This window comes from Balaenoptera ricei, chromosome 11 (genome assembly GCF_028023285.1).
Source record: "Balaenoptera ricei isolate mBalRic1 chromosome 11, mBalRic1.hap2, whole genome shotgun sequence".
Taxonomy (NCBI): domain Eukaryota; kingdom Metazoa; phylum Chordata; class Mammalia; order Artiodactyla; family Balaenopteridae; genus Balaenoptera; species Balaenoptera ricei.
In genome coordinates, this window is record NC_082649.1 from 65,189,316 (window position 1) to 65,205,107 (window position 15,792).

The 15,792-nt window shown below is 49.9% G+C and overlaps 1 protein-coding gene across 2 annotated transcripts in view; it reads right to left on the reverse strand.

Annotated features, from left to right (window-relative positions):
- Positions 1-3,823: 3,823 nt before the first annotated feature.
- Positions 3,824-15,792, reverse strand: part of FYCO1 (FYVE and coiled-coil domain autophagy adaptor 1) — an 86,376-nt gene continuing 74,407 nt past the window's right edge. For both annotated transcript variants that reach the window (XM_059939423.1, XM_059939424.1), the window contains exons 17-18: positions 9,717-9,826; positions 3,824-7,714 (exon numbers count right to left, since the gene is read on the reverse strand). In XM_059939423.1, the coding sequence (XP_059795406.1) occupies positions 7,639-7,714; positions 9,717-9,826 (186 nt within the window). In that variant the 3' untranslated portion in view covers positions 3,824-7,638. The remainder of the gene's footprint in view (positions 7,715-9,716; positions 9,827-15,792) is intronic.

Sequence of the window (15,792 nt, forward strand, 5' to 3'; positions counted from 1 at the left end):
TCTTTTCCATGAAGACCTGCCAGAACCCGAAGGTCCTTAACCTTTTTTTTCCCCTCATGCAGCCCTTTGACAATCTGACAAAGCCTATAGCCTCCTTTTCAGAATGTTTTAAAATGAATAAAATAAAATAAATAGGATTATAAAGGAAACCAATTACACTGACGCATAATTCTCTAACTATTAAAACAAACTTGTGAACTAGTAACACACATGCCTCTTTATGAACACGTTAAATAAAATCTACCAGCAGGCCTAATGACAACCTTCATTTCACAATGGAAATCAGCATAAATGATATTTTGAGAGTCTGCAACAACTTTCGTGTAACTTGAAAATATCTGTCATTTCCACCAGTGACCGAGTCACAGGTCTTGCTAATACATACTAGTGTGACATGTAGTCTATATTCATAACTGAAGGAAGACCTAAATTTTAGTTAGATAATAGGGGAAATATGTCATTTTCCAAGTTCATAGACCTTCTGAATTCTGTGTATGGACCAGCTTAGGAACCCATATTTAACCCAAACTCTTTGGTACCAAACTCATATTTCTTCCTCTAATTCTTAAATTGTGGACACATATGGGACTACTTTGGATTTGGGGAAGGGAATGTCTTTCCATTTACAAATGACGCCAGTTAACAACATATCCCTTGAATACAAATACAAGCCATAAAGAAGAAAATTATGGTTGTAAAAAGATTTTACCTGTAGAATAGTTTCATAACAGGTGATTCATTTAGAAATATCTTCCTCTCCAAGAGTGAAATTTCCATCACTGCATCCTAGTGCTTGGATCAGTGGATTGAGGGATAGGTCCTGGTTCCAAGATTTGAGGGTCACTGGTAGAGTTAAATTAGAAGACATATCCATTAGCTGATTTTACCCCTTTCCTCAAGTTCTAACCAAAATGATGACACAGTAGTGATCATCAACGACTTTCTGGTCCATGGGTCACCTCCACCAGAATCACCTGGCAGACTTGTGAATGAACCAGACCTGATGAAACAGAGTTGATGTAGGGAGTGCCCATGACTCTGCATTTTAATATGCCACCAGGTAACCCAAATAAGAGGACTTTCTTCTAAGAAACTCTTTGCTACTTGCTTTGTATTTACTGACACTTAATAAATGAACAGTTTGACTCTGGAGCAAAATTGAGCCCTGGGTGAGTCTTGGGCTTTTCCTGATAGCTTAACACCTGAACCCTTGATCCTAAGGAGCCTGTGTGCCTGATCTGTGCCTCATGGGTCCCTATCCCTCTTCCACAGGGTTATCTTGGGGGTGTGAACGTGTGATCCTCTTGCTGAGAACACCCAACAGTCCTGTGGGGTCCTTGCTGGTGAAGAAGGGCTGTCTTTACAAAGACCTTTGTTTCTACACATGGACCCTGTGTGTTGTGCAAAGGCCACCTGGAGGGCTGACCTGCTGCCACGCCCAAGGGCCGTTGTGTGAATGCACATGAGGCCTTGAGGTCGGCCTCCGAGACAGGGGACAAATTGGATTACCTTCTCCGTGTCTGCAGTCACTGCCTTTGGTGTCTGTTCGGTAAACCTGCCATTTCCCCACTACTCCTTTCCTCCCACGAGAAAGGCGGCTTCTGCTAAGCTGGCCTGCGGTGTGGCACCCCTCCAGGCCTCCTCCGGAAAGGCCCTCCCTGCTGCTGGCCCTCTTTTCCAACTCCTTCTTCACTCTCCTATGCTTTCACCCTCCCCCACCCACCCCCACCCGCTTTCCTTTCTAACGCCAGGGAGAAGACAACGCCTGACCCACTGACCTGGCAGACGGATGTGTGACCTCCCAGGAATGGTGTCCTTCTCTCCTTGGGGCTCAGTCAGAGGCCACCTTGGGAGTGGAAAGCTGGGAGGCCTCCCTGAAATCACCTCCCCTTTGAGGATTCTGTGGAGCCACAGGAACAAAGCCAAACCTGCTCTGGAAATGAGGCCTTCCTTGGGGAAGGGCACTCACGCATCTCAGCTTTGGCGAGGCCTGGCTCCCTTTGTTCATTTTTGAGCTAAGAAGACAACCCATTCCAGGCTGAAGATGGGGCTGCCAAGTCTGCGATAACCTCAGCACGAACCTGCCAGGAGGTGTGAGGAAACCACACCAACCTCCATCCTCCCCCAGAGCTCGGGGGATGGGGGAGGGACCAGGAGACACACATCAAAGACCAGAGGTTGGCAATCACACTTCTGCTCGGCTTTACCATCTTTCTTTAGAAACCAGCAGGTGTGGAAAAAGTAAAAGGCTGACCTTTCTTTCAACCCTAACCCACTCTGAGCGGCTTTCATAATAACTCTGCTCTCCCCTGGGTTTTGATGGCTTCGGCTTCAATCTCTCCCCCCGAAAAAGTCCGTTTTCTCATCTCGGGCGACAGGTTTCACCATCTATTTGCTTTTCAGATGTGCGTGGGTGGCGGGCCCCACTCGCCAGATTTTTCCCACGCATCTTCAAACTGAAAGGGCTGACCCTGCAGACAGTGTTCTTCTGAGTCACCTGGGGAATCTCTACGTTCTCCAGCACCACGCGGCGACCGGGCGGAAGAGGCGGGGAACCGAGTGCCACGGCGCGTACGGGCGCCGAGATGGGCCAGAATGCCTGGAATCGAGTGGGGGCTGGGAAACCCTGGAGCGGAGGATTGGTTTGGTCACCTTGGACTACTCAGCGGTTCAGCAGGTGGGGTGAGGTGCACAGGGATTCTGCCACGAAGGATCCCAGCCCAGATAGAGCAGCCTGCACATCCACGTGTCCCCGTCGGTCCTCCTTCCAGGCCCAGTCCACGTGGCCACCTGAGTCTCTGGAGGGACTGTCCTATTAACAAAGAAATCCTTCTGCTGTGCTGTTTTGGGCACTTGGATAAACCACTCTTCTGTTACTGGACAGTAAGAGGCTTGACTTGAGGGTATAGGGGGTTGCGAGGGGTCGGATCTAGTGACCAGCTCACCTCCATCCTCCCCAAACCTCCCCTGCAGGCTTGCCCTTTGTCCTTCTCTGACATGGGGGTTTTGGGAGTTTGTCTCTGGCCAAGTTGGCCAGTGGGATTGTTGATGGCTTAGAGCTGACCAAGGCACCGAGTGTCCTCGCCGATTCAGATGCTGGAGAGCGCTCTCGTGTCTGGCACAGTGCTGGATGCTGTGAGGTGAGGTAGATGAAGATGGAAGAAACACAGGTCCTGGCCCTTGCGGGAACAATCCGATAATGGAAAGTAACTTATTCCTGAGTAACTGATGAAAGAAGAGGCCACAGGAGAATCCAGGGGGCTGGGAGGGGCTCTGTGGGGCACAAGGCACTCAGGAGAGGTGAGTGCAGATGGACTGCCCAGCCTGAGCTCAATCTGCCCAGTGGAGTGACTGGGACATGCACCTCGGGGCCTGTGTCCAGGCTCTCTGCTGATCCTCTGTACTGCCTCGTGCTGGCAGTTTTGCCCAGATTTGTATCCAGATTCACTAATTGTGGTTTTAGCTCACCGTGACCTCCTCCCCCACCCCATTATTCTGGTAAATCAGGTTGCTCTTTGCTCAGTGTGCTCTTTTGAGGACCAGGGGAAGGCTGGGGAATTTTGCTGAAAGCAAAATCTCATCTGGCAGAGGGCAGTGTGTTGGTGCGTTGCGATGGCTCAGGCAGGTCTGAACACAGGCCTCAGAGCAGACTGTGGGTCCAGATATCAGGCCACGTGGCAACTGCTCAGGACAGCTGCTGGCTTGGGCCCTTTTGAAAAGTCATGGTACAAGACGTGTCCCAGCAGGGCAGCTCGACCCCGACTCTGCTGTGGGCAACTTCATCACTTGCCTTATGTCTCAACAGAATGAAAGATGACACTACTGTCAATGACATAGTGTTTATTTAAATCCTGAGGTTAAAAATAAAGACATTCCCAAATGGTGCAGCAGATGCTGTAAGGAGTATGTTTTGGGATACAAAAGTTCCTCACCCCTGCTGTGCAGGTGGACTGTTGACATTTGATGTGCTTCTGGGTAATTCTTTGGCAGATAAGAATGCGATGGGTTTCCAGACCCGCTATCCTGTAAGGCTGCAAGAACTGAGATTAGTCAATTAAAGTGCAATTCCGATTTGGAAGCCATCCAACTGAGGCTTCACTGTGGCTCTGCAGCCACCAGGGGCAGGATCATCTCTGGATAACACTCGTCCTAAGGTTCTAAGGAAGCCTTTTTATCAGAGATGCCTCCCAAAATTTAAAGATGTACGTTACTATTTTGAAAAAGTGCTTAAGAGAGAAAAGGCATTAACTCAGTCTTTCCTGTTTCCTTGGAAGAAGCATAATGAAAAGAGAGAAACTTACCCAAGGTTCCACTGAAAAGTACCTTTTGGGTAAGCATTTTGTAAATGTGGATGGCTGACTCCAGTCTCTGGGCAACCCTTGGTTCTGAGCATGGCGGCTCTGCTGATTCTCAAAACCTCTGAGTCAAGGATGGGATTCTCCCACGTAGAGTCACCAAGGTGGGCTTCTGAAATTTAAACTCCTATAAAACCATGTCAGTGGACATCTAACCAGTATCATAAAACAGACTGAGATTTCATCCCCAAATGGGGATTTCTTTTCATCTGAGTCTGTAATGGCTTCACCACAGAAGGTGAGTGACAACTGAAAATTTCCAGAAAAACCATCCCCTTTATTTTTGAATTACATAGTGTGGCTTTTCACGTCTACTTTCTAAACCCTATGTGGTTCCTGCTTGAGAATTTCCTTGCCTGCTCTTGGTCCAGTAGACCTGGAGTAGGTGGGCTCCAGCCAGAAGTGCTCTGCAGAGGCCACACTTTCTCCCAAACGCCCTTCCTTGAGGTGTATGAGTGTGCCTGACAGAGGCTGTGTTCATAGGCGAGGGTGATCAGTGGCTTCTGAGACAGTGGTGAGCAAGGTGGCTGGTATCAATACTAAAGAGTGACAGTTATTCAGAGAGCTGGGCCATCAAGGGACTGCTGGGGTTTTGTTTTCGTTTTTAAATAGTGATCTGAGATCCCAAGGATGTTTCCTTCTTGTTGACTTCTAGTGTAATTCAGTCTACTGGCTGGGGCCACCACTTTCAATAGCTGTCTTTCATTGTCGTTTGCATTAAAAAAAAAATACTGCAACCCCAAAACCTCAGTAAAATTGGGAACCTGTTTAAAATAAGAAAGCTATTTATACAAGCCATACTTAAATATGGCTGCAAGCATATTTGCAGCCGTAGATATTCTCTAGCTGCGTAGTGCACAGCAAACCTGAGCTCGCACAGCAAAGTAACAAAGGACATGAGTCCATTCAGCACAAAAAATAAATACGCTGCAGAAGCGGGGTGTGACCAGGGGTCAGGGGGCAGGTCTCTGAACACAGCAAAGGCCTTTTTGCACAACTGCAGGCACCTTTTGTTGTGGTGCCACTAGGGGCCCACGCTCTCCTGCAGGAGTGGCTCTGGGTTGGCTTCACAAGAGCCAAGTGATTTTTTAAGCTACAGTTGGGCTGAGTGACAGAGGTTCAGAATCAGCCTCAGATGGAATGTCCCAGGCCTTTCGCAGGAAACACATCAGCTACTCTCGAAACGCTGGTTCTAGCTGCAGGTGATGGTGGTGATACCAGCAGAAGGCCATCAGCTTGGCCAGAGTCTCCACGGTATCCTGGGAAAGCTAAGCACTCAAACCAAGATTCCAGACTGTTTTGGGTTCTTTTGTTAGTCTCTCTCATGTGGTGAACTAGCTACATCTGATTATCCTTTCCAAGAGGGTGGGTGGCTTTAAAGGCAGGATAATTTGCCCTGGAACCATCTTCAGGCTGTGTGGCACCCTGTGGGGACAAGCATGAGGCTAGGGAGTCTCTGGGGGCCTGGCTATTTCCATTCTGGTGCTGAGCACTGTCAGGACCTTGCTCGAGGAGATGCTAGAGACGTGGCTTTCTGCCACAGGCGGCTACTCCCAGGAAAGAGAGCACAAGAGGTCCAGCTTTTCTCTGGGCTAATCTCTCTGGAAGGTTCTGTTCACCATGTCCCAAACCCCACTTAAAGTGAGTGGGAGTGCCTAAGTCTCCTGTTTAAATCAAAGTTCTGAGTCCATCGCCAAAGTCATTTCCTCCTGCCCCTGCCCCACGAGTCCTCTCTGCTGGTGCATGGTGGGTGTGGGGTCTGAGCTGAACTTGGCCTGGGGTTCCTGACCCATTCTCCAGCTCTCAGAACTGGTCAGACCAGGCTTGTGAACGACGAGATGAAGCTTCGAGGTGGTGTGGCTTGGCTTAGTCACCAGGCTAGCTGGAGGGCTGGCTGGGCCCGGCACTCAGACCCACAGTCACCCTGCCCGGCGCCCTCTCCCTTGTCCCCAGCCAAGGTGGGCTGCTTTGTCAGATGCTCTACTCACTGTGGAAGTACCTGGGTCCTGACTGCCCGGTGAACAGGGCACAAAAAGGCCGTCAAAGGTGAGCCCTCTGGTGGGAGAAGAGGGCCACAGAGAACAGGAAGCTTATCTCCTTCTCGTCCTGGAAAAGGACACAGGATTCATTGGCCCCAGAGGGAGGCAGCTCCCAGGTGTCAGGTGCAGGCTGAGCAGCAGGAAGTGGGCAAACGGGGTGTGGGGAATCTGGTAGGTGGGGAGGAGGGACCAAGAGGTAAGCCAAGAGCAGATTCATGAATTATGCCTGTTTACACTTGAGTTACCAAAGACTTCTGTTAAGAAGCCCCAATTTTTAAAAGTGGTTCCTACCCTGATTTATGATCATTAGTAAACATATCTGCAGGTGAGGCAGAAGCTCTTATTGATATAAACAAAGACAGGCTGTCAGCTGAGGAGTGAGCCCTATAGGCTGATGCACAACCCTGTGTTTTGGTCATGGCGTTGACATTACCCAGCATCTGGGCTCTGGCCATCCGTAGGCAGAAAGCACTGCAGGCCCCCAGTAGGTGGGTTCTGTTCCCTGGATTAGCTTCAGTTCTGATTCTTAGGGTGATGTTTTGAGCTGTTGAGAGGCCTGGCTGAGTGAAGGGCTTTGCTTGAGGACAGAATTGCCCAGACAGAAGGGCCAGGAGGCAAGTGCAGCTGGAGGCCCCTCTGAAATGGCTGAGTTCTGGAGCAGCCCTGGACTCACGGGGCAGGAAGGGACAGGAGCATGATGGAGGAGGCTGGTTGGGATCTTGGGTGGGCCCCTGGGTGCCCCGACCTCCTTTTCCTGGGAGGACTCAAGGGCCTCACAGGGTCTGGCCAGGGCATCCCAGCTCATGGTCACCCATGATGCATGGCCCCAGGCTGGGCACAGAGGGGCCACGTCTCTCCCTGAGCAGAAGCTGGGATCCTCTCTGGCCTGGGAAACTCTCCACAGGAGGCCTGGAACCAACTGTGCCCCCAGGAGAGGCCAATGGTCTCCTGAGCGTTTAAAACTTTGGCATAGTGTCCCTCTGGGTGTGAGGACAATGGAAACGTTGCTTGAGCCCTTATAAGCCACAGGGCTAAGAGTGACGTGCATGGTGCTGAGTACAAGGGACAACCCAGCTCCAAGGAGCAGCCAAGGGCCCGTCTCTTAAAGTTGCACAGTGGATCTTGATAGCTTCAGAGCAGCTGTTTTTTGTTTTTTGTGTTTTGTAAGTGCTTTATGTGACAGGAGAGGAAGAGTAGTGTTTCCTGTGGGTAATGGGAAACTATTAAAATCCACGTGCTTGAGGCTACGGGAAATCACTTCCATCGTAGATCACAGGCCGGTCAACCGTTAAGTGATAAAATACTTTCTTGGAGACAAACCTGAGGAGACAGAAATGGAAAAGGAGGTGTTACCCTGAGGGCTAAAAGCCTGAGGGGCTGCAGCTGCAGTGACCTGGCTGGAGTGGGCGCTGGCTGGCACGGTGAGTCTTTGTGCAGAGACCTCTGCTCGGAGGCTGGGGCCTCTTGCAGAATGTGTGGACTCTTCCACGCCCCCTCACCCCCACTTCCTGTCCGTCTAGCAGAGACATCTCCCTGCACAGTATCAGGGGTCTTGGGACACCGCCACAGACTTTCCTGGGGCTTGGGTGCAGAAAGGCCCATTTGGTCTCACACTGTGAAGCCCCGCCCCTGCTTGCCTTGCTGCTCTGAAGCAGTCCCGGGGGTCTCTGGGGTCTAGGTGGTCTGGACTGCACTGGGGAAGTGAATGGAGCCGGCATGGAGGGGACATATAAGGTGGAAGTGAGCCTGGATTTCATTCTGACTGGGCATCCAAATCCATTTTGCCGTCCATGCTTTGGAAATCTCGAGTAGGCCCCTGAGATGACCTCAGTGGATTAAGGCCAGAGTGTGTCACAGCACCACGGCCGCTTCTAACAATAACTGGGGGCCAGCCTGGGGCTGCACTCTGCCCTCAACACGCCTCTACCGGCCTCTCCATCAACACAGTGGGGCTCCGTGAGGTAGTAAAAATGCTGGCTGCCACTGCAGAGGAAACTGGGGTTCAACTAAAACCCACAGAGGGAAGAGCAGAGCCTGTGCCTGGCTGGCCTCCACCCAGTCTCCTAACCGCTGCCCCAGAGGGGCTGAGGCCCACGTCCAGTCCGAAAGCAGCTCTCTGGACACGCTGGGCCTGTGCCCGAGAGTCCTGCTAACTCAAGGTGTGTTCATGTTCATGGGGGGGTTGGGGGGAGGGGCAGGAGTGGGGCAAGGTGGGAAGCCCATTCTTCTAACCTCTCCCTTGGTGGATGCCCATGGCCACAAGCCCTGGGAGTTCAAGGCCTGGAGGTGGTGAGGGGGTGGCACTCTAGCTTTCCCCTAGAGTGTCCTATTAAGTAATTCCCAGCCTATTAAGTGGGCTGGGAAGGGCACCCATGTGGAGGGATGTGGCCACTAGCTCAAGGTTCCACTCAGAGAGGATGTGGCTGGATGCTGACAAGACAGGTCTTATAACAGAGGCAAGCCCCAATTAAGGGCTTACGCTGAAGCAGAAGACATAAAAGGGACAGGTGCCCAGCAACCTGTCTCACGTCTCCATGACGTAGGCCCCTGGCTCACAGCAGATGCTCAATCAATGGTGGTCCTCTGTCCTGCTTCCTTTCTTGGCCGCCCCTCCAGCCTTATCTCCCTACATCCCCATCCTCCTGCCCCCCAAGCCCTACACTCCTGGATCTGGATCTGGTGCTTTGAAACAGTGCTTCCCAAAGATGGTACCTGCTGCTCCACTCCCATGACAGGAGGGCCCAGGGGCCTCACCTCACAGCTCTGGTCCTGATTATCTCAAACTTTAGCCTTCATTCCTTCGCTTCTCTCTCATCCATCCATCCACCTAATCCTTCCACTATATTTACTGAGCTCTTCTCTGGTCTGGGCAGTGGGAATCTGGACAGCAGAGAGGCAGAAGGGTGTCCCGGGTAAGAGCCTAGAGTCTGGAGCCTGGCCACCTGGGTTCAAATCCAGCTCTACCACCAGCTGTGTGACTTGGGATTGTCACTCTTCTATCCTTCTTGTCCTCAGTCCCTTAGTAGTAACACGAGGAGAAAGACAGTCCCTATTACGTGAGGCTGATGTGGGGCTGAAGTGAGTAAGTAAGAGCAGAGGGCGGAGAACACACCTGACATGTGGCGAGACTCCGTAAGTATTAGCCTGTGTGTTACACAGTCTATAACAGACACTGGAACACCAAAGCGTAGGTCTAAAATCAAAGCACTACTGATAATAAGCTACTGATAATTAAATAACTTCTTTTAAACATCCACCTCTGTTCTTGGGACCAGGTGCCAGGTGGATGCATCCGGATGCTGATGAATGAGGTGGCCCCTACCTGGAAAAGGTGTTGTCGAAGATGAGCATGTAGATGCCTGGTGTGCGGACCTTGAGCTGGCCCTGGATGTTCTCCTTGTGGGAATTGCATCGGGTTGTGGGAATGAGCACCTGGGAGACAAAGCAGACAGGAAAAGTGAAACAGAAGCTGAGAGGGCACCATGGATCCTCTGGGCAGACTCTTTATCTTGGGGAAGGAAACTGAGGCCCAGGGAAGCTGAGAGCCTGCCTCGTCTAAGGTCACAGCTGAGCAGGGTTGGGGCTGAGATCAGCCCCCAGGATTGGTGGGGTACCTCCCACATGCCCTGGGTTTGTCGATAACTTGAGATAGTGGGGAGGCTGTAGACATGAGTTTCATCCAGAATCATGAATTGGTCAGCATCCCAAAAGAATGGTCCTCCAGCCTCCTCTGACCATGGCCAGTGCCAGAACGCTTCACCGTCCAGAGGAACAGCCCCTTTCTGGCTTCAGGAAGGTGAGGCTTATTCTAGGTGAAATCCTGCCTGGCTCTTTCCTTTGCGCTGGTGCTGCTACCCTTGGGGGTCTCACAGGACAGGCCGAGCCCTCTTTCCACATCTCTTGAGCACTTTGTGAAGCTGCTGGGCCCACTTTCCTCCAGGCTGACCACCCCTGGCTCCACCCGGGGCTTCTCACTTGGCCCCGGTCGGTCCATATGCCTCAGAGCCCTTTCATCTTTCCAAGTCTCCTGCTTCCTCTCTATGTCCTCTGAGAATGAGAAATTAATCCCAGGAGATGTTTATTTTCTAAGGACATGTTCTAAGGGCCTCACTGTCAGAGCCCAAATCTGAGCAAATTGTGTGAACTGGACAGGGCCAGGGCTGGGGTCTATGGATGGCCAACTTCTTTCCCATGGGCAGAGTCTTCCACCTGTTAGCCAGCTAAGATACTTTAAAACTGAAGATATGACAGGAATTAACACAAGAGCCAACCAAAATTAAACACATTTTTCTGAAGGGACAAACACTTAGAGGGTCTTGTCTCATTAAGCATCCATAAGCCTCCCATTTGGGACTACACACAAATAAATGGTCACGCAGACCACGTAACATCTTAGCAATGGGTTCCTAAGGTAGTGAGCTGCCTCACAATGTAAAAATTTTCATTCTCTACAAAATTAAATGTTGCTCCTTTTTTGGAAATTCAATTTTTGTTAAATTTAGTTTTAATTTTTTCCTATTAAACATTTTTCAACCTGTGCAAAATGACTGAATCCAAAATAGTTATAAAGATGTGATTACTTTTTCAACTCAAACTTGAATACAGCGAACTATTTCTTGAAACACTACATGGTGGCCACAAAGTTCCCAAAGTGAAGTAAGTTCCCACAGAAGGCTCTGCTGCCCTTAAGGATCTTGTGGTTTAATGGTGACAACAGATTAAAAAAAACATTCAATTATGTTGGGTGAAACTGTCACGAGGGGTCTACCAGGGAGGGGTGCCTATCCCAGCCTCTGGGTGGGAGGGGGGAGAGGCAGAATCAGGGAAGACTTCCTGGAAGAGGCAACACTGAGCTTGGACAATTTAGCTAGTTATAGGGAGGTCTGGCAGCTCCAGGCAGCAGGGACAACATATTCAAAAGCATGGGAGAATGGCTAAGATTTACCCTCTCAAGTAACAACCAAAACCGACAAAATATACAAAACAGTTCTTAAGACACTGTACATCAGGCAATGATGGACAGTGATCTGTGAGAGAACAAGGTGAGCCCTGCAATTGCCCTAGTTTACTGCTTTGAGAGGAAAAGAGAACAACAAGCAGATGGAACAAATAAAAAACAGTAAGATGAGAGACTCAAACCTAACCTTATTGACAATCACATTAAATGTAAGTAGGCTAAACATCCCAATTGAAAGGCAGGAATTATCAGGTTGGATAAAAGCAAGCCCCAACCCCATCATGCCTACAAGAAATACAATTTAAATGTAAAGACACAAAGAAGTTAAAATGATGTAAGAAGATACACCATGCTAACACCAGTCAAAAGAAAGAGGGATTGACTATATTAATATCAAAGTAGATTTTTACATCAAAGAACGTGGCCAGGGACAGTTTCATAATGATAAAGATGTCAATTTCATCAAGGGGGACAAAACAATCCTAAACATTTATGCCCCTAATGACAGAGCTTCAACACACATGAAGCAAAAAGTGGTAGAGTTACAAGGAGAAATAGAATAAATTCATAATTATAGTTGGATATTTTAATGTCCCTCAATAATTGATGGAATAAGTAGACAGGAACTCAGTAAGGAAATAGAAGAACACTATCAACTGACTTGATCTAACTGATATGTATAGAACACTCCACCCAACAACAGCAGAACACACATGCTTTTCAAGTGTACTTGAAACATTCACCAGGTAGGCCATATTCTAGGCCATTAAAAAAAAAAAAACCCAAAACTTACATTTAAAAGGATTCAAACTATACAAAGTGCATTTTCTGACAATGGAATTAAGTAAGAAAAAAAAAAGCAGTTGTCTGGAAAATTCCAAAATATTTGGAAACTAAATAACATATGGGTCAGAGAGACGTCAAGAGGGAGATCCCAAAGGCATGGGAGAGAGAGACAGAGCACACAGTATGTTCCTGACACCACAGTACATTTGCTCTGGCTGGAAGCTGGTGGTGGTGAGGGAGTAGGACGGTCCCAAGACAAGCCCGGAGGGGACAAAGATGCATGAGGACCTACTAGGCGTGGGCTCTGTGGCAGCTACTTCTTATCTCATCAAGTTCCATTAATGTTCTACAATATTCTAATTCCACTGGGGACTGAGAATCCCGGGAGGTTGGGTGGTTGGGTCTGTTCCCGTGATGCATAACCTAAAAATTCTGAGCCTGGCCTAAGATACTTCAGCAACCACATGTAGGAGGAAGTGCTGGGGAGAAAGGCTTGCTGTTTACACAGGGACGCCTGTGTGCCCCACACCTCAACCTTCCCACACACTACTTTGATTACAAAGCAAAACCCAAGAGCTTGTTAAGGCAGATCCTCTGAAGAGGACATGTATAAGATAATACTCTTCATTTCTTTAAACAGTCTACTCTATGGACTTTTGGTTCATTCCAGCTGCTGTTTTTTCTACCATGGTCAAAATCTGTAAGACTGATTTTAAAATCAGTCAGTCAAAACGTCTAGGGGAGATTAACGAAGGCTCTGGTGTCAAAGCCCATAGAGCAGAGGTGACGGGAGATGACTGGGGTCTCATGTAACCCTGAGTGAGACAGGTCTCTGCTGTGTGAGCTCTGGGGGCGTCTCCCATCAGCCTCCAGTGCTTGGGTGCCCATGACCTGATTTATGTGATATGTCTGTAAAACAGTCCAAGTTGGTTTTACTGCTTTCTCGAGGGACTCTAGTGACCTGGCGGCCTGGTACAGAGCCAGGGTTCTATGTTAAATGGAAAAAGTCAGTCTGAAAAGGCCACATATTGCATGATTCCATTCACATGAAATGTCCAGAACATGGAATCTGTAAAGACAGAAGGTAGGTTGGTGGTTGCTGGGTGGAGGTTGGCGAGTGACTGCTAATGGGCACAGGGTTTCTTTTTGTTTTGGGGGATGATGAAAATGATCTAAAATCAGACAGTGGTGATGGTTACACAACTCTGTGAATAATACTGAAATAACAGTGAATTGCACATTTTAAATGGGTAAATTATATGGTGTGTAAATTATACCTCAATAAAGCTGTTTAAAAAATAAAGTCAAGGGTCCTTGCTCCCAGTAGCCCCAGGCAGGCCTCTGAGCTTCTCTGGCCAAAGAGAGAGGCAGGGACTAGGTCTTCTTCCCTGATATGTCCCAGGCTGATTTGTCTCAGGGCAGCAGTCTGCACATGGGTAGCCTCAAGTCCTTGATTTACCGCTTCTTTCGTCAAGTGCTTCCCAAAGTCACAGTCTCTAATCTCAGTGTCGAGGCATGGCCTTGATAGAGGAGGTCCCTCTGGAGAGAGGGTGGTCCCGGGTGGGAGTGTCTGACATGCCCCTAGAGATGGGACTGGCCTTTCATGCTGTTCCCTCCACCTGTATGCTTTTCCTCTAACCCATGTCCCCCTGCCATCCCCTCCCCACAACTTCTCTTGGTTTGGCCCAGGAGTCTCCTGCCCTGATCACTGCTCCCCAGGTTAGGTGCCTGCCCCCCACCCTCAAGTGCCACCCCATCATGACAGTCACCACCTGGAATCACAGTTGTTTCTTTTCTTTTTTCTCCCACAGTTGTTTTTTTAATAAGGTCTCTCTCTGATCACACCATGAGCTCCTCAAGGGCAGATCCCATGCTGTTCCTTCTCTCTTTATCCCCAGTGGGCCCGCCCTACAGAGCCCAGTATACAGCAGTACAGTAAATGGTTGTGAACAGAGTGCAAGTACACAGCAGAGCTCCTCATGCCTGAACCTCCACAATCACGAAACCTGAGTGTTGCAGTTTGCACTATGTCCCATTATTCCCAACAAGGTCCAGTCTGGTTAGGGCATCATACGGGGAGTCCCCAGGATAGATGCTAAAGGTGTGAGCCTGGACGTAGGTTCTCCAGGTTGATGTCTGTACGGGACCTCAGGCAGACGTAACAGCCATCCCCACAGCTGGCTGGTGACAGTCGGGCCTGTGACGGCAGAGGAGCACCTGAGCACCCTTCTCACCCACCCTGCAGATGGGCTCCTTCTGCCCCCTGGCGTCCACTGTGGGAAAGACAATGGTAACCATATCCTTCAGGCAGTAAGGGAGCCAGAGATGAGGATGGCTCCTGGGCGTCCCTGAGCTCCTGATTCCTGGGAGGAACCACACAGGTCTCCCAGGGCCATGAGGATTAGGCTGGTGAGTGACTGAGCAAGGAGAGAGGCGTGGAGACCAGATCTAGTCACCTCCCTCTCTCCCTCCCACAAATATCCACCAGTATCTAACGTGGGCAGACACAGCACGAGGCGCTCGGTGGGCGTTGGGAACAGGAGGTGAACAGCGAAGGTGCTGGTGCTGAGTACCGGGTGGTGCAGCCGGTTGCTAGTGCAGAGCTGAGAAGCACGCTGCCTAAGCTGCTGCCCAACCAACTGCCCAGAGGCCGCTCTGCACCCGAGTGTCCTCATCAGCAAAGTGGGACTAAGACCTGCCTCATGGACTGAGACATGTGCCCAGGTGGCAGCAGTGAGCCTGAATCCACTCTCTGACCACAAGCCCAGGACCTCCCAGGTGGACGTTCAGAACCGCTCAGGAAGGAAGGGCTCCAAGGCTACACGTGTGGTGTGGCTGTGAGCCTCCAAAAGGAAAAAGAGGGGCAGAGCAGTTTTTAAATAAGCACGAGCATGAGACTCCAATAATCAAGGCCAACTCAGGGGGGCTAGAATTAAATTTAAGGAGTGAATCTGAAGAGGACAGAAATGACAAAGCAATCTCTATAATAGGCAGATACCACCAGGACAGGGATGGCAGGAGAGCAAACACAGACGGACACATGTCTTCCCCATGTGGATACCGAAGCTGGAGCGGGGACCTGTGTGCCCAGCATGCCCGAGCCTGGCCCTCCTGGGGCTCTGGGCCTTCCCCAGCCCTCACCGCGAGCCCCTTAGGACACCCAGAGGACCACAAGCGTGAGGGACTAGTGGATGTCATCGCAGAGACTTCACAGAAGGCTCCTTTCACACAACTTCAAATTGCTCCTCTCTAGCTTCATTCTTAGAAAATGGAGATTTTGGGGCTTCCCTGGTGGCGCAGCGGTTGAGAGTCTGCCTGCTGATGCAGGGGACACGTGTTCGAGCCCTGGTCTGGGAAGATCCCACATGCCGCGGAGCAACTGGGCCCGTGAGCCACAACTACTGAGCCTGCGCGTCTGGAGCCTGTGCTCCGCAACAAGAGAGGCCACGACAGTGAGAGGCCTGCGCACCGTGATGAGGAGTGGCCCCCGCTTGCCACAACTAGAGAAAGCCCTTGCACAGAAACGAAGACCCAACATAGCAATCAATCAATCAATAAATAAATAAATCTTTAAAAAAAAAAAAAAAAGAAAATGGAGATTTTGTATTAAAAGTCTAGGATCTACCCGGAGCTCCAATCCAGCCTGTGTGACTGT